General features: G+C 41.5%; 1 protein-coding gene and 1 pseudogene across 1 annotated transcript; both read left to right on the forward strand.

Moving 5' to 3' along the window:
• The first annotated feature begins 2,107 nt into the window (after window positions 1-2,107).
• On the forward strand, window positions 2,108-15,940 carry LOC124998696 (annotated as a pseudogene).
• A 1,183-nt stretch (window positions 15,941-17,123) lies between these two features.
• Window positions 17,124-21,599, forward strand: LOC124999153 (photoreceptor outer segment membrane glycoprotein 2-like). Its single transcript, XM_047573937.1, has 4 exons — window positions 17,124-17,297; window positions 17,595-18,633; window positions 20,002-20,248; window positions 20,642-21,599. Exons 2-4 carry the CDS (start codon window positions 18,053-18,055, stop codon window positions 20,894-20,896), a joined length of 1,083 nt encoding a protein of 360 aa, XP_047429893.1. The 5' UTR covers window positions 17,124-17,297; window positions 17,595-18,052; the 3' UTR covers window positions 20,897-21,599.
• The last annotated feature ends 1,541 nt before the right edge of the window (window positions 21,600-23,140 follow it).

Below are 23,140 nucleotides of genomic sequence, written 5' to 3' on the forward strand. Positions count from 1 at the left end.
GCTTGAGGCGTTTCAAGTGTTCGGCCTTCATGAGATTCAAATGAACCAGACCAGACTTTAGTTTAGTTTAGAGCAAACGCACAGAGAGAACTCAACTGCTCAGTTAAGTCATCTGTGATGGAGTGGTTACGGTTACGGTGGATGCAGCCAGGGTTGGGGTTGGATGGAGTTATGGGGTTGGGGTTAATCTAAAGTAGAATAAATGAGAATAGAGCAGAATGAAGTAGAATAAATGAGAATAGAGCAGAATAAAGTAGAATAAATGAGAATAGAGCAGAATAAAGTAGAATAGAGCAGAATAAAGTAGAATAAAGTAGAATAGAGCAGAATAAATAAGATTAATGAGAATAGAGCAGAATAAAGTAGATTAATAAGAATAGAGCAGAATAAAGTAGATTAATGAGAATAGAGCAGAATAAAGTAGAATAAATGAGAATAGAGCAGAATAAAGTAGAATAAATGAGAATAGAGCAGAATAAAGTAGAATAGAGCAGAATAAAGTAGAATAAAGTAGAATAGAGCAGAATAAATAAGATTAATGAGAATAGAGCAGAATAAAGTAGATTAATAAGAATAGAGCAGAATAAAGTAGAATAAATGAGAATAGAGCAGAATAAAGTAGAATAGAGCAGAATAAAGTAGAATAAAGTAGAATAGAGCAGAATAAATAAGATTAATGAGAATAGAGCAGAATAAAGTAGATTAATAAGAATAGAGCAGAATAAAGTAGATTAATGAGAATAGAGCAGAATAAAGTAGAATAAAGTAGAATAGAGCAGAACAAAGTAGAATAGAGCAGAATAAAGCAGAATAAATGACAATAGAGCAGAATAAAGTAGATTAATGAGAATAGAGCAGAATAAAGTAGAATAGAGCAGAATAAAGTAGAATAAATGAGAATAGAGCAGAATAAAGTAGATTAATGAGAATAGAGCAGAATAAAGTAGAATAAAGTAGAGTAACTGAGAATAGAGCAGAATAAAGTAGAATAAATGAGAATAGAGCAGAATAAAGTAGATTAATGAGAATAGAGCAGAATAAAGTAGATTAATGAGAATAGAGCAGAATAAAGTAGATTAATGAGAATAGAGCAGAATAAAGTAGATTAATGAGAATAGAGCAGAATAAAGTAGAATAGAGCAGAATAAAGTAGAATAACTGAGAATAGAGCAGAATAAAGTAGAGTAACTGAGAATAGAGCACAATAAAGTAGAATAAGGTAGAATAACTGAGAATAGAGCAGAATAAAGTAGAATAAATGAGAATAGAGCAGAATAAAGTAGATTAATGAGAATAGAGCAGAATAAAGCACAATAAATGAGAATAGAGCAGAATAAAGTAGATTAATGAGAATAGAGCAGAATAAAGTAGATTAATGAGAATAGAGCAGAATAAAGTAGAATAATGAGAATAGAGCAGAATAAAGTAGAATAAGGTAGAATAACTGAGAATAGAGCAGAATAAAGTAGAATAAAGTAGAATAGAGCAGAATAAAGTAGAATAAATGAGAATAGAGCAGAATAAAGTAGATTAATGAGAATAGAGCAGAATAAAGTAGAATAGAGCAGAATAAAGTAGAATAACTGAGAATAGAGCAGAATAAAGTAGAATAGAGCAGAATAAAGTAGAATAATGAGAATAGAGCAGAATAAAGTAGAATAATGAGAATAGAGCAGAATAAAGTAGAATAGAGCAGAATAAAGTAGAATAAAGTAGAATAACTGAGAATAGAGCAGAATAAAGTAGAGGTGTTGGTAGATGGTGTTTATGTTGAGCTGTGAACAGTAACGAGTCCGACCTGAAGGACTCGATGGTTTTGGATCCGTGCCACGAATGTGTTTCTCCTGGTTCCTTAGAACCGGTAGAAGGAGGAAGAACATACCTGAAAGACTCAGAGGAGCCAACATTAGTCACATCGTGCTCAGATAAAAATCATTTCAGCGTGTAAGATTATATTCATCCACACTTTCTCTCTGTCACCTCTGTCCACGACCAATGGGGAAAGTATTTATTGTTTATTTAGTGTGAGATTGCAGCCGTTCACCTGACTGATCAGATAAATACTGCGTTCGTTTATCCGTAGGCCACGCCTCCTGGCTGGAGCCCTGTTGCCATAGTGAAGCTGAGGTATTAAAAAAGTGGCAGGTGACAGAAAGCAGAGCAGAAAGCTGCAGACGGCGAGAGAAGACGTGAGGAGATGAGCGGGAAGGTAAGAACCAGCTGTAGTTTCAAGGTTTAATCTGTCACATACAGCAAAATGTATTTTAGTATCTGCAGCCGGGAGTAAAATCCAGCCCATTTTATTTATTAAGCACGAATTTACAGAAAAATAGACACAAAAAATACAATACAAAAAAACTGAAGGAAAGTAATACAGTGAAAAAAAGGAAACAATTCCACAGCACACGAGGCAGAAAATATAAGTTTTCCTCACCCTGACCCTATAACTGGGAAACATAAAATAAAGCATAAACTGTCAACATAAACTGAAACGTCGGTAGCTCGTCTGCACATGTTGTGTTGAAGGTTAAAGAGTCTCAGAGACGACATGGAAAAACCTTTGACCTACTGGCTCATAACTTCAGTCTTTATGTGAACACAGTTGGTTGTTTTTTGGTATTTTCACTGCCTCTCATGTTTTATCACGATTAATATGAAATTAAGCTTTGATTTAACAACTGATGGAAACAATAGTGAAGGAAAAATCAGTTTTCTCTGGAAGCTGTATTAGATATTAGAGTAATATAGTAGTAATGTAGTAGTAGTAGAGTAGCAACCAGGACCAGGACCAGGACCAGGACTGGAACTAGAACTAGAACTAGAACTAGGACCTGGGTCAGAAAACTTTATTAATCCTTCAAGTTTTGTTGCTGTTGCTCCCATGAAGTGACGATTTAAGGTGACAGAGTCAAACACAAATAGAATCAGAAGTAATATTAGATCCATATAAAAAATAAATGTAAGATGCATAAATAAAGTCCACATTGCACTGCATAGTATTCTTAATACTGTGATCTCTGACCCTAATGACGACGTTGCAGGTGAACAAAGACCAGAAACCTGCAGGTGCCAAGAGAAAGAGACATGAGGAGCCGGAGATGAGCAGGAAGGTAAGAAGAGGCAGGATTCACTGGAGTTTGGATCATTCACTTTCTGTCCAACATTTGTCACGTTGTAGTTGTAGTAGTTGTAGTTTTTTTCTTTTCAGTGTCCAGAGCCACCTTCCTCAGTCATTTAAAGCAGCCAATCACAGCATCTCACCTGAAACTTGTCAAACTAGTTGATGTGGTTTGTTGATGATGCTGATAATTCGCATAAATTTATCTGGAAACACTTAATGAAGGAAGAATCTGTTTTCTCTGGAAGCTGTGGCCACAATCACACGGCGAGTTCAGTCTTTCCTGCTCTGCCACTTCATCACCGCTCCTGTAAACATGAGACACATTACCCACAATCCTCTCTGCTCCTCTCTGCCATGCTGGGGGTCATTACAAACTAGAGAAGCTGCTCTTTCACATAGCTTGAGCTAACCAGCTAGCCTCAGACATGTCAGAATTTCTTCTTCTTCTGTCTCAATATTTCATCAAATCCAAAACCAACTGACAACAAATGGAGCTGATCTAGTTTTTATTATCTTCTGGGTCCTTCAGAGTCTGTCTACATGATTCTACATCAGCTATGAACCACATGGAGACTGGACTCATAGAATCTGGACCTTTAGTCTCCATCTAGTGGTCTAATGGTGCTACTACAGATAATACACACAATGCAGCCATCTAGTAGTGACAGTTAGCTTAGCATTGATATGTAGCATGTAGCCTTGGTGGCTGTTAGCTTAGCATTGCTATGTAGCATGTAGCCTTGGTGGCTTGTACCTTAGCATTGCTATGTAGCATGTAGCCTTGGTGGCTGGTAGCTTAGCATTGCTATGTAGCATGTAGCTTAGCATTGCTATGTAGCATGTAGCCTCGGTGGCTGGTAGCTTAGCATTGCTATGTAGCATGTAGCCTCGGTGGCTGGTAGCTTAGCATTGCTATGTAGCATGTAGCCTTGTGGCTGATAGCTTAGCATTGCTATGTAGCATGTAGCCTTGTGGCTGGTAGCTTAGCATTGCTATGTAGCATGTAGCCTTGGTGGCTGGTAGCTTAGCATTGCTATGTAGCATGTAGCCTTGGTGGCTGGTAGCTTAGCATTGCTATGTAGCATGTAGCCTTGGTGGCTGGGGTCCTGGGAGTTCCATGTGTAAATCTCCATCTTCTTCTGGATCGTATAATGAGCTCAGTGGTAGAATGTGATGACGTCCAGGAGAAATAAAATGTCCAAAGGTTGAATTGTGTGAACGTTGCCTCCTGTAGTGAATCAGTAGCATTTTGGAGCCAGATTCACTTTGATGGATGAGCTCGGGATGATGTCATTGCTATCAGGGTGGTTTCTACTCTCTGATCTAGAAGATATTTTAGTTTTAATCATTCAGACAATCTAGCTTTTCCTTCCAACAACCTGGGACTAGCGGGAGAGATTAAAGGTTACATATTGTTCTTCTTAGTTTAAAAGAACCCATAACGTTATATCCCATAGATAAACATGGAAAGAGCCACATGCAAATACAGTTTTATGCATCAGGTATTAAATTCAGTGTGGTATCACACTGTTTATTATAGATTAGTCAAAGTCCCTCATGGAGACTGCAATAAATTGTCCTTTTCTTCCTCCTTCCATATTTCATTCATGAGCTTTCCTTCGCTCTAATGATTGGCCTCGCCTGTCTTGCATATATTCTTGGGATATATTTTTTTATCCTCTGACCTCTGTCCAGCCCTTTGAGCAGAATAAAGTAGAATAACTGAGAATAGAGCAGAATAAAGTAGAGGTGTTGGTAGATGGTGTTTATGTTGAGCTGTGAACAGTAACGAGTCCGACCTGAAGGACTCGATGGTTTTGGATCCGTGCCACGAACGTGTTTCTCCTGGTTCCTTAGAACCGGTAGAAGGAGGAAGAACATACCTGAAAGACTCAGATGAACCAACATTTGTCACATATGTAATTCATTATATTCATTCATAGTTTTTTCTCTGTGCTCTTTCTCTGCAACTAATAGTCTGAGGAAAGTATTTATTATTTAATAATACGACATATACGACATGATACGATATATGTGATATGTCCGGCATCTTAATAAGATGGTTGAACAATTAAAAATGAACATTTATCAGTTGGTTAAGCCTACGGTCTTAATACAACTTAAATGAAGTCTTTGTATTCCCAGGTTAGAGTTTGGGTTATGTGTAAGTTACTCTTTTTACACACTTTTATGTCACCTGTTTTTACTCAAATAATGAAGATATTAAGTGAACCTTAGCTCTGAGTTCCCCTCATTCTCCCTGGGAACATGATGGAGCAAAATCCTCTTTATGATACTAATATCATTCATTTCAAAACATCACATATACACACACGATTCTCACACAATGCAGTGGTGGAAGAGGTTTTCGGACACCCCATGCATGTGTGAAATATTAAGAATCACTCTTAGTCTGTACCCAGGGGAAGCGACACCGTGTATTTATGGACCCAAAATACACAAGGAGGGAGCCCCACTCAGACCCATTGTCAGCAGTATGAACTCTGTCACATATAACATTGCCAAGCATTTGGCGTCCATCCTGTCTCCGTTAGTAGGCAACACCCCACACCACATCGAAAACTCCAGGGACTTTGTGAACAAAGTCAAGGACGTCACATGGACACAGAAGAAACCATCGTGTCCTACGATGTCACCTCACTGTTCACCTGCATCCCCATGAGAGAAGCCACGGATGTAGTAAGGAAAAGACTACAAAAGGATGACACCTTGGCCTCAAGAACCAACCTCACCCCAAACAAGTCTGTGTGTTACTCCACCTGTGCCTGACCACCACCTACTTTCAGTTCAATGGAGGTTTCTACAGGCAAAAACACGGCTGTGCGATGGGGTCCCCAGTGTCACCGATCGTGGCCAATCTCTACATGGAGGAAGTAGAGACCAGAGCTCTGGACACCTTTGCAGGTTCCACTCCCACCCACTGGTACAGATATGTGGACGACACCTGGGTTAAAATCAAGACACTGAACACATCAATGCAGAGGACAGCAACATCAAGTTCACCAGGGAGGACATCAGCGGGGACTGTCTGGCCTTTTTGGACTGTTTGGTGCATGTTGAAGAAGATCGAAGCCTCAACATAGAAGTATATAGGAAACCCCCACACACAGATCAATACTTGTTATTTGATTCACACCACCCTCTGGAACACAAACTAGGAGTCATCAGAATCCTCCAGCACTGAGCACAGACTGTTCCCACCAGACAGGAGGGCAAGGACAAGGAGGGACAACACATTAAACAAACCCTCCAAACATGTGGATATCCCAACTGGGCCTTTGTCAAAGGCTCAAAAAGATATCCCAGGAAAGACAGGGAAGAGGAGCACAGCAGAAGGAAGAACATCGCCATCCCCTATGTAGCTGGTGTATCAGAGAAACTGAGGAGAATTTTTGGTAAACACCGCATCCCAGTTTATTTCAAACCTGGAAACACACTAAGACAGAAACTGGTCCACCCCAAAGACAAAACACCTAGACAGAAACAGAGCAATGTAGTGTTGCTGTTCAGTGTAGTGAGGAATGTACAGACTTGTACATTGGGGAAACCAAACAACCCATACACAAGCGCATGGCCCAACACAGGAGAGCCAGCTCATCAGGAAACGACTCAGCAGTCCACCTCCACCTGAAGGACAAAGGACACTCCTTTGAGGACACCAACGTCAAAGTCCTGGCCAGAGAGGACAGATGGTTTGAGAGAGGAGTTAAGGAAGCCATCTATGTCAAAGTGGAGAAACCTTCTCTGAACAGAGGAGGTGGACTGAGATTTAATTTACCAACTATTAATAATTCAGTCTTGACTACTGTCCCCAAGACGTTTCAACACCATTCACACATTGAGCCTCCAGGTTCCCATGGACAATAGCCTCGTTAGAGCTCTATTCATAGGGTAAGTTAGTCTAGGCACACAGTTCCCCCCTTTCAAGGACAGGTAAGTATCAGCCATTATGGTAATTAGTGACCCCAGTTTCTGGTCAAGCAAGTTTCTGATGGGTGTTACCCACAGAGTTTATTCCTATATAAACCTCAATTCCCCACTAGTTTATCAGAACTGAAGAAGCTACTCGGATGAAACGTCTTCAAGAAATTCTACAAGTCCAGCTGATCTTATTCAACGCTTTGTTGGATTGAATCACTCTTAGGTTTTCAAGTGCAGTTTCTTTTATTACAGTCGCAGACAAAATACTAAACAAATCCTAAAGCAGACATAAAAACTTTAAACTTGACTGGTTCCATAAAAACACATCACAAATGTTGAGTTTTGTCTCATTTTGGTTCCAGTGATCCACTAATAAAGGTCTGGCTTTTTATTAAAAGACACATTTTTCTGTTGCCGCACTTCGTGCCTTTATAAAGCTAGAACATTTGAAAGTTCTTCAGAGACTAAAATGGTCCTACAAGGCTGTGAATAAGCCCCTGATCAATGGGAGACAGAGGTTAGCCCCAAGAACACAAGGACTGGACAGTCAGGACCTGGAAGAAGATTCTGTGGTCAGATGAGTCCAGTTTCCAGCTTTATCTTCCTCCTGCTAATGTTCTGCTACGCAGAAGGCCAGGCCAAGCATCATCTCCAGCATGGACAGTAGCTACTGTCAGACATGGTGGAGGCAGCATCAGGCTTTGATGCATGATGCTGCTGGTGTTGCTCATCTCACTTTCTGTCATCACACATTGAACTCTGACAAATATCCATCCAGGACCAGTAGAACCTGGCTGCAGGAGCACAGGATCCAGGTCAGAAGCAGCCAGGATGCCCAAGCCATGACATGACCTCCACCAGGCTTCACAGATGAGCTTATGCTTTGGATCATGAGCAGTTCCTTTCTTTCCCCACACTTTGGCCTTTCCATCACTGTGGTAGAGATTAATCTTGGTTTTTGCAATATTTCTGTCATCAGCTACTGTTGTTTTCCTTGGCCGACCTGTTTCACGTCTGTTGCTCAGTTCACCAGTAGTTTCTTTCTTATTCAGGACGTTCCACATTGTTGTGTTGCTTTGCCCAATGTTTGTCCAAAGGCTCTGATTGATTTTCCTTCTTTTCTCCCATAGACAGCTCTCTGGTCTTCATGTTGGTTTATCCTCTTTAACAAGAAATGCAGCTTTATAGGTTTCAACCCAGGCCAAACAGTAGACTAGTCATGCAGCTATTTACTGTTTGATCAATCAACATTAAAGGCAACACCTGGTCAACAACAAACACCTGTCAGTCACATGTACCAATAGTTTTGCTCACTTGAACAGTGGGTGGGTTCAAACAAATGGTGGTACGTCCCGAGTTGTTTGATACATCAAGATGTAAATACCAGGAAATAAAAGCTGACATTCTGAACTCTGGTCTCATCTTTTGATTTTAAACCCAAATGTCTTCAGTGAACAACAAAAACAAGAGAATTTGCCTTGCTGGAGGGGACTGTAAATATCGTTTGTATTTGTTTGTCTGTCTAATGAAGCCACACCTTTGAAACGCAAAAAAGATTTTTCCACAGATATTTCATGATAATATTTGAGATTGTTTAAAATTTCAACTGTGTCCCAAAACTTTTTTCCACCACTGTATTTTGAGGCTTATCAACCCCTGCTTTACTGCTCAAAGTCCGATGTAGTGAACACAGTCACACTATAAAGGACTAGCTTTTCCTTTAGGTTTCCTCTGCCCTGAAATATCAGGAAGTTTGTCAGAAATTCCTCTCTATTATTGATTTTGCCAGGGAAGGAAGATGCCTGCACCTACACGGGAAGAACTTCTCCTGAGAGCACTGAAGGATCTGGAAGACAAAGAGCTGAAAGAGTTCAAATGGTATCTGCAAAAATCTGAGGTCCTGGGACGCTTCCCCATAATCCCGAAGAGCCACCTGGATAAAGCAGACAGGCCGGACACTGTGGACCAGATGCTGCAGACCTACTGTGAAAACACTTTAGAGGTGACCAGGAATGTTTTGAGGAAGCTGAATAGGCATGATCTTGTACAGGTCTTATCAGGCCCAAACTCTGAGCCAGTTATAACAGGTAAGTTTTATTATATTATTAAATGTTACACATAACAGACCAGGGGTTGATTCCTGGTAGAAAACCAAGTGATACAAACGTGACAAGTATTATTCATTATGAAATTTACTTCAGGTCAGGACCTAATGTCCAAGGACAACTCACCACAAGTAGGTAGACTTGTCTAAAATTATACTCAAGTAAGAGTAGCATTACTTCAAAATAATATTACTCAAATAGAAGTAAAAACTGATCATGAACAATATATATACCTGAATAACTGATCACAATGTCTTATTTATTCATTAGAAATTATGTTATAACAAATTAAGGCACACATTTTCAAATCTCACCTTCGGCTACTATGCCTCCAGTTTGTGTAGTCATGTGACTGTGTGGCTACGTCTGATTGGTGAAACTGAGTCATGTGGAGGATCCAATGGCAGTATCTTCTGTAAAGAGTAGAATTGAGTGTAGCCCAATATATTGGAATAAGAGTAGTTTTTCTCCTTCGCATATCTAATCAAATAAAAGTAAAAGGTATGGTGGAGGAAAAGTACCCTGAGAAGTATTTCTTTTTCAAAAAGTTACTCAAGTAAATACAGTAAAAGTAACTTGTTGCTAGCCACCTCTCTAACTCACAAAGTCATACACCTACAATAACTTCGGGACTCACATTTCCTAAAGCATTCTCTCAATGTTTTGTTTATTCAGAGAGTCTCGCTGAGTGTCTAAAGAATCTCAAATCCAACTTGAAGAAAAAGTTTCAGGATTCATCTGAAAAGGTGAAAAGGGGAGGAACATCTGTGATTCAAGATGGAGTCTACACCGAGATCTTCCTGACAACAGAAGTGGATGAAGAGGCCAACATGAAGAGTGAGGTCAGACAGATTGAAACAGCATCCATGAAACCACACAGACCAGAAACAAGCATCAGACAAGAATACCTCTTTAAAGCCTCACCTGGAAGACATGGACCAATCAGAAGAGTGATGACAAAGGGAGTGGCTGGCATTGGGAAAACAGTCTTAACACAGAAGTTCACTTTGGACTGGGCTGAAGACAAAGCCAACCAGGACATCCTCTTCATATTTCCATTGACTTTCAGAGAGCTGAATGTGGTGAAACAGAGAAAGTTCAGCTTGGTGGAACTTGTTCATCACTTCTTCACTGAAACCAAAGAAGCAGGAATCTGCGCTTTGAAGACTTCAGGTTGTTTTCATCTTTGACGGTCTGGATGAGTGTCGACTTCCTCTGGACTTCCACAAACTGAGATCCTGACTGATGTTACAGAGTCCACCTCAGTGGATGTGCTGCTGACAAACCTCATCAGGGGGAACCTGCTTCCCTCTGCTCGCCTCTGGATAACCACACGACCTGCAGCCGCCAATCAGATCCCTTCTGAGTGTGTTGACATGGTGACAGAGGTCAGAGGGTTCACTGATGCTCAAAAACTGGACTTCTTCCAGAAAAAATGCAGAAATGGGAAGAAGGCCAGCAGCATCATCTCCCACATCAAGACATCACGAAGCCTCCACATCATGTGTCACATCCCAGTCTTCTGCTGGATCACTGCTACAGTTCTGGAGGATGTGTTGGAAACCAGAGAGGGAGGAGAGCTGCCCAAGACCCTGACTGAGATGTACATCCACTTCCTGGTGGTTCAGGCCAAAGTCAAGAAGGTCAAGTATGATGGAGGAGCTGAGACAGATCCACACTGGAATCAAACAAGCAAAGAAAGGATTCTTGCTCTGGGAAAACTGGCTTTTGTTCAGCTGCAGAAAGGAAACCTGATCTTCTATGAATCAGACCTGACAGAGTGTGGCATCGATATCAGAACAGCCTCAGTGTACTCAGGAGTGTTCACACAGATCTTTAAAGAGGAGAGAGGCCTGTACCAGGACAAGGTGTTCTGCTTTGTCCATCTGAGCGTTCAGGAGTTTCTGGCTGCTCTTCATGTCCATCTGACCTTCATCAACTCTGATGTCAACCTGATGGAAGATCAACAAACTACATCTCTGTGGTCTAATGTCTTTAGAAACAAACCTAAACTAACACATCTCCATCAGAGTGCTGTGGACAAGGCCTTACAGAGTCCAAATGGACACCTGGACTTGTTCCTCCGCTTCCTCCTGGGTCTTTCACTGCAGACCAATCAGACTCTCCTACGAGGCCTGCTGACACAGACAGGAAGTAGCTCACAGACCAATCAGGAAACAGTCCAGTACATCAAGGAGAAGATCAGTGAGAATGTGTCTGGAGAGAGAAGCATCAATCTGTTCCACTGTCTGAATGAACTAAATGATGGTTCTCTAGTGGAGGAGATTCAACAGTCCCTGAGATCAGGAAGTCTCTCCACAGATAAACTGTCTCCTGCTCAGTGGTCAGCTCTGGTCTTCATCTTACTGTCATCAGGAGAAGATCTGGATGAGTTTGACCTGAATAAATACTCTGCTTCAGAGGAGGCTCTTCTGAAGCTGCTGCCAGTGGTCAAAGCCGCCAACAAAGCTCTGTAGGTGGATTTAGGAACTATTTGAGACATGATTCATTCAGTAAATGAGAAATAAAACATTTGATGTTGATTCTTCTTCAGGCTGAGCAGTTGTAACCTCTCAGAGAGAAGCTGTGAAGCTCTGTCCTCAGTTCTCAGCTCCCAGTCCTCCAGTCTGAGAGAGCTGGACCTGAACTACAACAACCTGCAGGATTCAGGAGTGAAGCTTCTGTCTGCTGGACTGGAGAGTCCTCACTGTAAACTGGAAACTCTCAGGTCAGGATACAGTCTGATTTGGACATGATCACATTTCAGGACTCATCTGTTACAGTGAGATCTAGGACCCAGATTTATGAGTAATGACCACAGATGTTATTTTGATAAGTTTACTTGAACTTGTTTGTGGCCTCTCCTGGTCTTGTTTCCTAATTATTTCTCCTTTCATTTTTCATCTTTAGGCTGAGTGGCTGTGACTTATCATGGAGGAGCTGTGAAGCTCTGTCCTCAATAATCTCCACACAGTCCTCCAACCTCAAAGAGCTGGATGTGAGTAACAACAACCTGCAGGATTCAGGAGTTCAGTTTTTATCTGTTGGGCTGGAGAGTCCTAACTGTAAACTGGAGACTCTGAGGTGAGGATTCAACCATGTAAATGTCCCGTTACCTCCATGACGTCATGCTATGAAATCATTTCGGTTCTGTCAGATCATTGATCAGTTTGATGTTGTTGATTCCAGTCTGTCAGGTTGTCTGATCACAGAGGAAGGATGTTATTCTCTGGCCTCAGCTCTGGGCTCCAACCCCTCCCATCTGAGAGAGCTGGACCTGAGCTACAACCATCCAGGAGACAAGGGAGTGGCTTTTCTCTCATGCGGAGTAAAGGATCGAAAATGCAGACTGGAAACGCTCAGGTAGAACTTTGTTTTAAATGTTTGTTAGATAGATATGTAATATATTTAAACCTTACTCCCTCTTTGGGCATTTTTGTACATTTTTTTTCATTGTGTGATCATTGTGTCTGTGTTACAGCTTGTGGTTTGAATTTCTGCAGGAATTCTTCTCTTTAGGCAAATTTTTGAAACCCAGTGTCTTTTACTCTCACGTGTCATTTATACTCTGGAGATGAATTTTGTCCCTTCTGGACACAGATGTGGAAAAAATGTCCACACATAAAAAAACTGCCATAAAATCCTCATACTTTAATATGTTTTTCTACTTTTTTTCATGAATCACTTCAACAACCTCAGACCTGCTCAAAACTACCAACATTTCAAGTTTTCAAGATTTTAACCTTTTAAATGACAGTCTGAAAATACAAAGTTTCAGACGTTTTCTACACAAAAAAAAGACAAAAAATGAATTATTTTTCATAAAATAAACAATAGGTGAATGGGACGTCCCCAACAAGCCAGTGTACGGGCTAAAAATAAGTTTCTCTAAAATACACACATGTATATCACATACTGCATCACATATAGCCTGTTTCCAGGTCATATGTTCTGTTGTGACACAGTTTGCACAATAAATGGTTACACTGATGATTTAAAAGTTATTTCACCATAAAAGTAGAAATAAAAGAGTTTCATGCAAGACTCATGAAAACATCCTCAAAGGAGGAAGTTCTTTATCAAGCATGAAATGATCCATTCATGCTACACACTGTCTCTCTTGCACACGCACACAAAACCACACAGAGAGACACACTCAGTCTTGGGGCCCCTGGTAGTCGCGTGGCTCCATTATAATAAATGGGAAATTGACAAGAATTTCATGCATCAACCTACAATGAGAAAATGGTTCAATCTGATCAAAATCAGTAAAAATGTCAAATATCACTAGTTTCTTCTACATGAAACAGTAACATCACAGAGTCATGGTTTTATACTGGAATAGCAGCCAGATTAATGAATGTAGTTATAATGGAAGTCAATGGGGCATTTTTGGCCATGAAGGGAGAATCTGACACTACAGAAAAATACTGATGCAATCAAATCAATTTCATTGATAATCTTTGACACATCCAAGACTCTAATTACCACCAAAGTCTCATCCACCGACTGGTTATTTTATGGAAAATTATTCATGTTTTGTCTTTTTTGTAAAAATAAATAATAAATAAAACTTTGTATTTTCAGACTGATATTTAAAGAGTTAAAATCCTGAAAAGTCTTGAAATTTATTAGTAGTGGTAGTTTTGAGCAGCTCTGAAGTTGTTTTAGTGATTCATGACAAAAAAAAGAGAAAAAAATATTCAAATATGAAGATTTTATGGCAGTTTCTTCATGCGTGTACATTTTTGCCACAAAGGCGTCCTGAGGGCTCAAATTTGAGGAGGACATAAGGGTTAAACCCTCTCCCACTGACACCAGGTTTATCCCATCATGTTGTCGCCATCTACTGGTCTAATGGTGATATTACAGATAATAAACACAACACTGCCATCTTGGAGTGAAAGTTAGCATTGTTATGTAGCATGTAGCCTTGGTGGCTGGTAGCTTAGCACTGTTATGTAGCATGTAGCCTTGGTGGCTGGTAGCTTAGCATTGCTATGTAGCATGTAGCCTTGGTGGCTGTTAGCTTAGCATTGCTATGTAGCATGTAGCCTTGGTGGCTGGTAGCTTAGCATTGCTATGTAGCATGTAGCCTTGGTGGCTGGGGTCCTGGGGAGTTCCATGTGTAAATCTCCATCTTCTTCTGGATCGTATAATGAGCTCAATGGTAGAATGTGATGACGTCCAGGAGAAATAAAATGTCCAAAGGTTGAATTGTGTGAACGTTGCCTCCTGTAGTGAATCAGTAGCATTTTAGAGCCAGATTCACTTTAAGAGGTAAAAACCCAACATGGAGGAACTTTGGGTTCTTTGGTTTGATCCTAATGTCCAGATGGAGAGTGGACCTGGTTCTGTTTCACTAGAACCTTTGGAGAACATGTGAGCTCTGTGGTGTTTCTAGAGACTCTGGGTCCAGGTCTGTTTCAGGTCTGGTTCAGGTCTAGTCCAGCTCTAGTCCAGGTCTAGACCAGGGGTCGATGGATGAGTTCAGAATGATGTCATTACTTTCTTTAAATTAATTGTCTCTAGAACCAAAGGACCTGAGTTGGTCTGTGTTTGTCCTTCCAGGGTGGACAACTGTGGAGAGCAGAGGTTAAAACCTGGTCTGAGGAAGTGTAAGTGACATTGATGGATTTAAATCTGAACTCAGAGCGACAGACCATGATAACCTGTTGCTTGTTTCCTACTGTTTGCATTAGATGCCCGCCACCTTGAACTGGATCCCAACACGGCTCATAGGAACCTCAAACTGTCTGACAACAACCTGAAGGTGACTGTGGTGAGAGAGGAGCAGCCATATCCGGATCATCCCGAGAGGTTCCACCACTGCTGCTGGCAGCTGCTGTGCACAGAGGGTCTGACCGGTCGCTGCTACTGGGAGGTGGAGAGAGAGGGATGTGTGGTCATAGCAGTGACTTATAAAAGGAACAGCAGGAGAGGACATTTCACCGACTGCAGACTGGGCTGGAACGATCAGGGCTGGAGTCTGGTCTGCACCCACAACCGTTTCTCCTTTTGGCACAACAAAAAAGAAGTAGTCGTCCCGTTCGGGGCTGACTGGATCCTCTGTAAGAGACTAGGCGTCTATGTGGACTGTCCCGCAGGGACTCTGTCCTTCTACAGAGTCTCCTCTGACAAACAGATCCACCTCCACACCTTCAACACCACCTTCACTGAACCTGTCTTCCCTGCCTTTGGGTTTGGGTTTGGGTTCTGGTCCTACGACTCCTCAGTGTCTCTGTGTGAGCTGCAGCAGGTTGAGTCTAAACCTGAGTAGAAGCAGCTCATAGAGGAACGATGTGACATGTTTAGAGGAATAAAGATAAAGTGATGTTAGGTCTAGCACAGCGAGGAAGACCACAGGGTCAGTCGTACAGGTTGATTCTTTACTTTAAATACTTCATGCACTATAAATAAATACGTTATTCCCGATTCTCAGGTTTTGGTTCCATTTTGACTTGATGACTAATTCATGACGTCTTTTAATAACAGATCCAGGACCTTTCTGATCAAATTTGATCTCAATCTGTTTTTCTCTTTGTCTCACTTTTCTAAAATGTTGTGAATGAGTCTGTGGAAGGACAACATCTTAAACATCTTATATTTGAATGAGATTAAATCAGTTTTTCATCTGTACAGAAACAGCATGATGAAAATATCTTTTACACTTTATTTTGTGATTTTGTTTATGGACTCACGTATTTGTTCATATTTCTGGGTTTATTCAGGGAAACAGTAAGAACAATAAAGTCTGAAGTGGTGAAGCTCATCTGTTTGTATATTTCAATGGTCCGTTGTTGGTTTAGCTGCAAATAAAACTGATGTGAAATGATTTGGACAGGTACAGACTAATATCTGGGAACATTCAAGGTTTCATGAAACCTGGTTGAATCTGATTCAGATTTAAAGTAGCTCTGCTGTTTGTCCAGTTGGGTCTAGTTTCTCAACACTTAGCAGTAGATGATGAACCTTAAAAACGTCACTGATCTACAACGTGACGACGGCTCCTGCTGAAAAATGTGATGAAGGGTTTGTCGGCGAAGAATCTCAGTCATTCAGGTTGGGTTTAAAAAAAAAAAGTCTGAAACAACCAGTGCTGCCACAGTTACCTTGAAAAGGTAATCTGATTACAGATTACTGATTACTCCTTTAAAAAGTAACTTAGTTACTTTACTGATTACTTGGCTTTAAAAGTAACTACATTAGATTACAAGTTACCTCCTTAGCTTAGTTTCTTTCTAAATGTTCATATTTATATATATATTTTAATCACATGCTGGAGATCCGGCACGGTGCTCCAATACTTTAAGACCTGCATTTCCTTTACAGCATAGGGCACTAGTTGAGTTGTCCTAATGCTGAAAACATGACTTGATGTCAATCCCATTAGAAGAAAAAATATCTCTTTTTACTCATGAAAATGGGGAAAATAGTAACGCACAGTGACTTGATCTGATCACAAGTTCGGAACTAGTAACGCGTTAGACTAGTCGTTACTGAAAAAAAAGTGGTCAGTTACTGAGTAACCGAGCGTTACTCGGTAACTGACCACTTACTTTACTGGAAACAACAACCGCTGGACTTGCGGAGTTTCTTGTAGAGTTGTATATGAGCTGAATGTGAAGAGAAACTGGGTCATGGAGGAAGACAAGGAGCCCAAGAACACCAGTGGTTCTCCAGAAGAACCAGATGAATGTTTAGGAACAAGTCAAAGTCCTGACCTTCATCCAGTAGAAATGTTGTAGCATCAGTTGATGAGAGGAAACCACCAACATCTCACAACTCAGCTGGTTCTGTTCTGATGAATGGGATCAGATTAGACCCTAATCAGCTGTTACCAGGAACATTTAGTCTGAAGGACTCACAGACTCACACACTGGACACAAGGACTCATCAACATGATGGACCAGTTCTTTCAGATTTTCAGAGTGGACAGACTCCTGTAGCTTTCAGCTGGTGAATGGTGCAGCCGGAGATTTCTTAGCTGATTAAAGGCTGATTAGCTGTAAGGAGATTAGAAGTGACCAGAGATTCGAAACTCCTTTTCTCTGCTGCAATTTTTGCTTCGTGGTGAAACTGCAGCAGGAGTCCTGCCTGAGGACATCGGACAGATTCACAGCAACAAGGTAAATGTCAGTCTATGGTTTTATGTTGTGTTGGGTCAGCTTGTCCTGGTTTACATTGTTGGTGTTGCTGTGTAGAAAAATAAAAGGTGAGATTACACAGGAGTCTCTGAAAATCAGTCTGAATGTTTCTCAGTCTTCATCTGTTCAGTTAGTGTTCCTCATCCTGAGTGAAGCTAAGGACGCTAGTGGACATGTCTCTGACTGATAATAACAGAGTAGCCTTATGATGATGGTTGTGTTTCTGACGGCAGTGTGGAGTTCCTGAAATACCCCATTAAGCTCCTTATACCTCTGCAGGTGGCTGAACAAAGACCTCCGAGCCTCTGGGACCTGAGACCAAACGTCTACAGTTTGTTCTCAGTCAGATTGTGGTCTGAGGACGGTGGACGCTGCAGGAAGCTGACCTGTGATTTAAGACTGGAAACTGAAATAAAAGTGAGTTGGACGAGACGGATGAGGTTTGAGTGGAAAGATCCAAACATTCAAAGTGTCCACACCACAAAGCATGTCCTCTCTGTATAGTGTCAGTGTAAACCCACAAACCAATGACATTTAGTGTCGTGGAGGATGTAGTTCAACCTGGAGCCTGAAGTTTGAAGACAGACTGAGGAGGTCGACAAACTGAGACAGTAGGAAATAAGTCACGTCTCACAAGATAAACATGAAGACGTTTTGACCCTAGAGGTTGTAAGTGGTACAGCGCCTCCACAAGTTCCAGGTATGACCATGGATCAGTGAGACCCTGGAGAACCGACATGGCCGTCGGTAAGGTAACCTTCACCAAGGCAGAGAGAGAGAAGCTGGCCCACGTCCTCTGGCTGCTCAACTGGATCTCTGTGGTGACCGGAGCTACCCTCTTCAGCCTCGGCGTGTTCCTCAAGGTGGAGATTCAGAAATGGCAGGATGTGATGTCAGAGCAGGGAATCCTGTACGTACCACACATGCTGATGGCCACCGGCATGGCCGCCTGCAGCATCAACTTCCTGGGGGGCAAAATCTGCCTGGACTGCGCCGACACCAACAAGTTCCTGCGCTGGAAGCTGGTTATGATGCCCTACGTCATCTGCACCTTCTTCTTCACCTCTTGTGTCCTGGCGGGGGCGCTCACGTGCTACAGCGTCCGTAGCCAGCTGCAGGAGTCCCTGGTCCTGGGCCTGAGGCACGCCATGCGCTACTACAAGGACACAGACACGCCAGGACGCTGCTACCTCAAGACAACTCTGGACTTGCTGCAGATCCAGTTCCAGTGTTGTGGGAACACTGGGTACCGGGACTGGTTCCAGATCCAGTGGATAAGCAACCGCTACCTGGACATGACCAGCAGTGATGTAGTGGAGTAAGTGAAGACAGACCTGCTACGTCCTCCAAGAGACTGAGCGGAAACAAAGCTACCTGGACTCGTGTTTGTAGAAGACATTTCCTCCAAGTGTTCAGCTCTAAATGTCTGGTGGAGAGTTTAGGTTTTAAGGTAATGACCTGATTCTCACTTGGACCTGACCCTGACCCTGACCCTGGACCTGATCCTGTCTCCAATCAATAGTTCTCTGATGACCCATTAATGTCCAGAGACTCCAGAGTCTTAGCAATAAACCCCACCAGAGAGCTGATCTTGGAGGAAATGTCTTCTACAAACACAATTCCAGATAAACCAGGACCTGGAGGAACCTTCACAGACCTGGTGGAGTCTTTTCTGATTCTGATTGTTTCAGATTTGATCCTCTGAGGTTTTGTCCAGATTATGTTTGTGTTGAGTTACAAACATCATCAGGCTGAACACAAAACTGGCTTTAAATGTGGTTTCTGCCAAATAGCTCCTGTTAGCTACACAGTGCTAGCTAAAGCTAATGGCTGTTTATTGGCTGTTTGTGGTGAATAGCTGCAGGACTCCTCCAATTAAAGCAGATACAGAATCAGGATGTTAGTGAGGCTAGTGGAGGTTCGTTTGAGGTCATTCAGATTAATTAGGATCAGAGATCGGATCAGGTTCAGAGGAACATGTGTCACCTGACTCCTCAGCTTTAGGTTTAAGACACAAACACTTTTTACTGATAAAATTCAAGGCATCCCTCCCACAGCCGTCACAGTATAAGCATAGTGACAATAAAAACCTCCGTAGGACCTAGTCAGTCCCTGGATTCCTTCTTTCTAATCGACTTCAATAATTACAGCATCTAAACCATCAACTTATCTTCTCGATCCCATCCTGACTAAAGAACGCCTCCATATTAAACCATTATTAACAGGATATGTGCCTCAGATTTTTTTTTTTTTTTCAGATTTCCCTAGTTAAACCTTCCTGTTAAAAGGTTGGTTCTGGTTCTGCTCCAGGTTTCTTCCTGTTAAAAGGAGTTTTTCCTTAATCTGGAGGTTTACATAAATAAAACTCAGTGGAACTGAATTCAAACAAATTGTCTCAAGATGCTTTACCACATGAAAAATCTACCTCCAGTTCTACTTTTAGAACCTCTAGGAACCACAAGAAGTCCTGCACTATGAGATTGTAGTGATCTGTTGGAACAATATGGTTCTATGAAGTCTTTCAGATATTCAGGGCCTTGTATGGAAGGAGGAGGAGTAATATGATCTCTCTTGCTAATTCCTGTCAATCCTGAATCAATTTGAGGCTTTTAAAGAGTATTTTTAGAGAGTACAGTAGAATGACAGAGTTGAGTTGAATTGGTAGCAGTCTGCTCCGTCCTTGCAGCCGTCTGAGGAGTAACGTGGAGGGGAAGTACCTAATGGACGGCGTCCCATTCAGCTGCTGTAGCACCTTCTCACCTCGGCCCTGCATCCAGCAGAAGCTCAGCAACAGCTCGGCCCATTTCAACTACGACCAGCAGAGCCAACAGCTCAACCTGTGGAGGAGGGGCTGCCAGCAGGCCCTACTGGACCACTACACCGGCATCCTGCAGTCCATCGGCCTCACCGTGCTCCTCATCTGGCTCTTTGAGGTACCACATCACATGGCTAATGATTGACCTCCACAATAGTTAGCTAAAACTAATTCCAAAATAAATTCTACTGACTTCGTTGGGTACAATGCACCTGGGCCCCAGACCTGCTAAACCAGGGCCTCCAGTTTGATCTCAAGGGACCGGACCAGTAACACAGCAGTATAGCAACCTATATGTAACAACAACTCCATACTTTTAATATTTGTCGTAGTTCAAAGATGAACAAGTAAATTAGGAGAATATTAATATTTAATAGAATATCTTTTAAAAATTATGTCTGAATAATAATCACTTTAATCTGGGTTCAGGTCTGTTTAGTCCTGGGTCTGGTCCTGGGTCTGTGTTTTGTTTGGCTGACCATATGTAACATGCTGAGATGTTTCCCTCCAGCTGCTGGTTCTGACGGGAGTCCGGTACTTGCAGACGGCCATGGAGAACGTCCTGCTGCTGGGAGACCCAGACTCTGAGTCAGACGGTTGGATTCTGGAGAACAGCTTGGCGGAGACGGCCCGGTCCAACTTCAACATCATCAAGAACCTGGGGAAGTGCTACCAAGTGGACGACGACCCCAACATCAATGTCCCGACTGTTGCTGCTGAGCAGGAGGTGTCAGCCCAGAAGGTCCAGGTCCCCGTGACCCACTGATGGTTCCAGGACTAGGACCAAATGTTTCTGCCTTCAGATTTAACATTTAATTTTATTTTTTAAGACTCCTGAGTTGAATATTTTTGTACTGTACTTTCCTCAAACTGACAGGATGCTGATTTCCCCCGTTCGGTGTCTTAACTTTAATTTATTTGTGGTTGAAATTAATTTTAAAGTAGAGGGAGGTCACATGATCAGGGTCCTCTGCAACATCAAACCATTTCTACCTCAAACATCAGCAGCATTAGATTGTCTCATGGAGACGTGTCAACCGCTGAGTCTACGAGGGACCTGGTGGAAGATGGACAGATGAGGACGGTTTAGTGGGATGTCCTGTGGTCCTGGGTCCACATTTAGTCTGAGGGTGAAGGCAGAAAACCAATCCTGAGATACTACAGTTGCTTCAATGGACAGATGACAGAGGACACAGTTATGGACAGTGTGGAGACACCAGGACATATCCAGGGTTAAATGTAGACATCCCATCAGACTTTGTCTTGATTTCTTGATGCCTTTATCCAGGTTTTGTTTTCTACTGATGTTTGTGTTCACACTGACGACATCTGCCCTTGGTTAGCCCAGCTTAGCACAATGACTGGAAGCGGAGGGAAACTGTTAGCGTGGTCGTTCAGTCATTTCTCTGAGTAAAGTCATCCCAAAAACTGATAAATGTTTCATGCGATTAATAAACTTCTCATGTTTGTCTCCGTCTACTGTCCTCCAAGATCTAGCAGTAAGACTACTAGTACTACTACCACCACTACTAACCCTAACCCACTACTATTACCACTATTACTACTACTACTACTACCACTTCTACTAATAATACTACTACTACTGCTATTACCACTACTATTACTACTACTGCTACTACTACTACAGCAGCTCGTCTCCAAACGGGACAAAGAAACAAGAACACTTAACACCGGTGCGTTCCTCTGTTCATCCAGGTACGGGATTGATTTTCAGATTCTTTGATTTGTTTTTGAGTCTGTAAATGGGCTGGCCCCAGAATACCTGCCTGACCTTAGGTCAGCTGACCAGATGGTTCTTCTGAAAACCAGAGATCAAGCCTTTGCTGTGGAATGTTCTGCCTGCCGCTGTCTGGTCTGTGAACAGAGCTTCCCACTTTAAAACGCACCAAAAGACCCAGCTTTTGACCCCAACTTTTGGTTGCATGTAACTCTATAAATCAGAAACATGTAACTCTATAAATCATAAACATGTAACTCTACAGATCAGAAACATGTATCTCTATAGATCAGAAACATGTAACTCTATTGATCAGAAACATGTAACTCTACAGATCAGAAACATGTAACCCTGTATGTCAGAAATGTGTAACTCAATAGATCAGAAACATGTAACTCTACAGATCAGAAACATGTATCTCCATAGATCACAAACATGTAACTCTATAGATCAGAAACATGTAACTCTACAGATCAGGAACAAGTAACTCTACAGATCGGAAATGTGTAACTCTACAGATCAGAAACATGTAACTCTACAGATCAGAAACATTTAACTCTACAGATCAGAAACATGTAACTATATAAATCAGAAACATGTATCTCTATAAATCAGAAACATGTAACTCTATAAATCATAAACATGTAACTCTACAGATCAGAAACATGTAACTATAAATCAGAAACATGTATCTCTATAGAGCAGAAACATGTAAATCTATAGAGCAGAAACATGTAACCCTGTATGTCAGAAATGTGTAACTCAATAGATCAGAAATATGTAACTCTACAGATCAGAAACATGTAACCCTGTATGTAAGAAATGTGTAACTCAATAGATCAGAAACATGTAACTCTACAGATCAGAAACATGTATCTCTATAGATCAGAAACATGTAACTCTATTGATCAGAAACATGTAACTCTACAGATCAGAAACATGTAACCCTGTATGTCAGAAATGTGTAACTCAATAGATCAGAAACATGTAACTCTACAGATCAGAAACATGTATCTCCATAGATCACAAACATGTAACTCTATAGATCAGAAACATGTAACTCTACAGATCAGGAACAAGTAACTCTACAGATCGGAAATGTGTAACTCTACAGATCAGAAACATGTAACTCTACAGATCAGAAACATTTAACTCTACAGATCAGAAACATGTAACTATATAAATCAGAAACATGTATCTCTATAAATCAGAAACATGTAACTCTATAAATCATAAACATGTAACTCTACAGATCAGAAACATGTAACTATA

Source organism: Mugil cephalus, chromosome 21 (genome assembly GCF_022458985.1).
Source record: "Mugil cephalus isolate CIBA_MC_2020 chromosome 21, CIBA_Mcephalus_1.1, whole genome shotgun sequence".
NCBI classification, from domain to species: Eukaryota; Metazoa; Chordata; class Actinopteri; order Mugiliformes; family Mugilidae; genus Mugil; species Mugil cephalus.

Excerpts from the sequence above, each read along its gene's own strand:
- LOC124999153 (XM_047573937.1), top strand. The coding sequence starts at position 18,053 with ATGGCCGTCGGTAAGGTAACCTTCACCAAGGCAGAGAGAGAGAAGCTG. Across the intron at positions 18,634-20,001 it reads ACCAGCAGTGATGTAGTGGA|CCGTCTGAGGAGTAACGTGG; the intron begins GTAAGTGAAGAC and ends CCGTCCTTGCAG. Across the intron at positions 20,249-20,641 it reads TCCTCATCTGGCTCTTTGAG|CTGCTGGTTCTGACGGGAGT; the intron begins GTACCACATCAC and ends GTTTCCCTCCAG.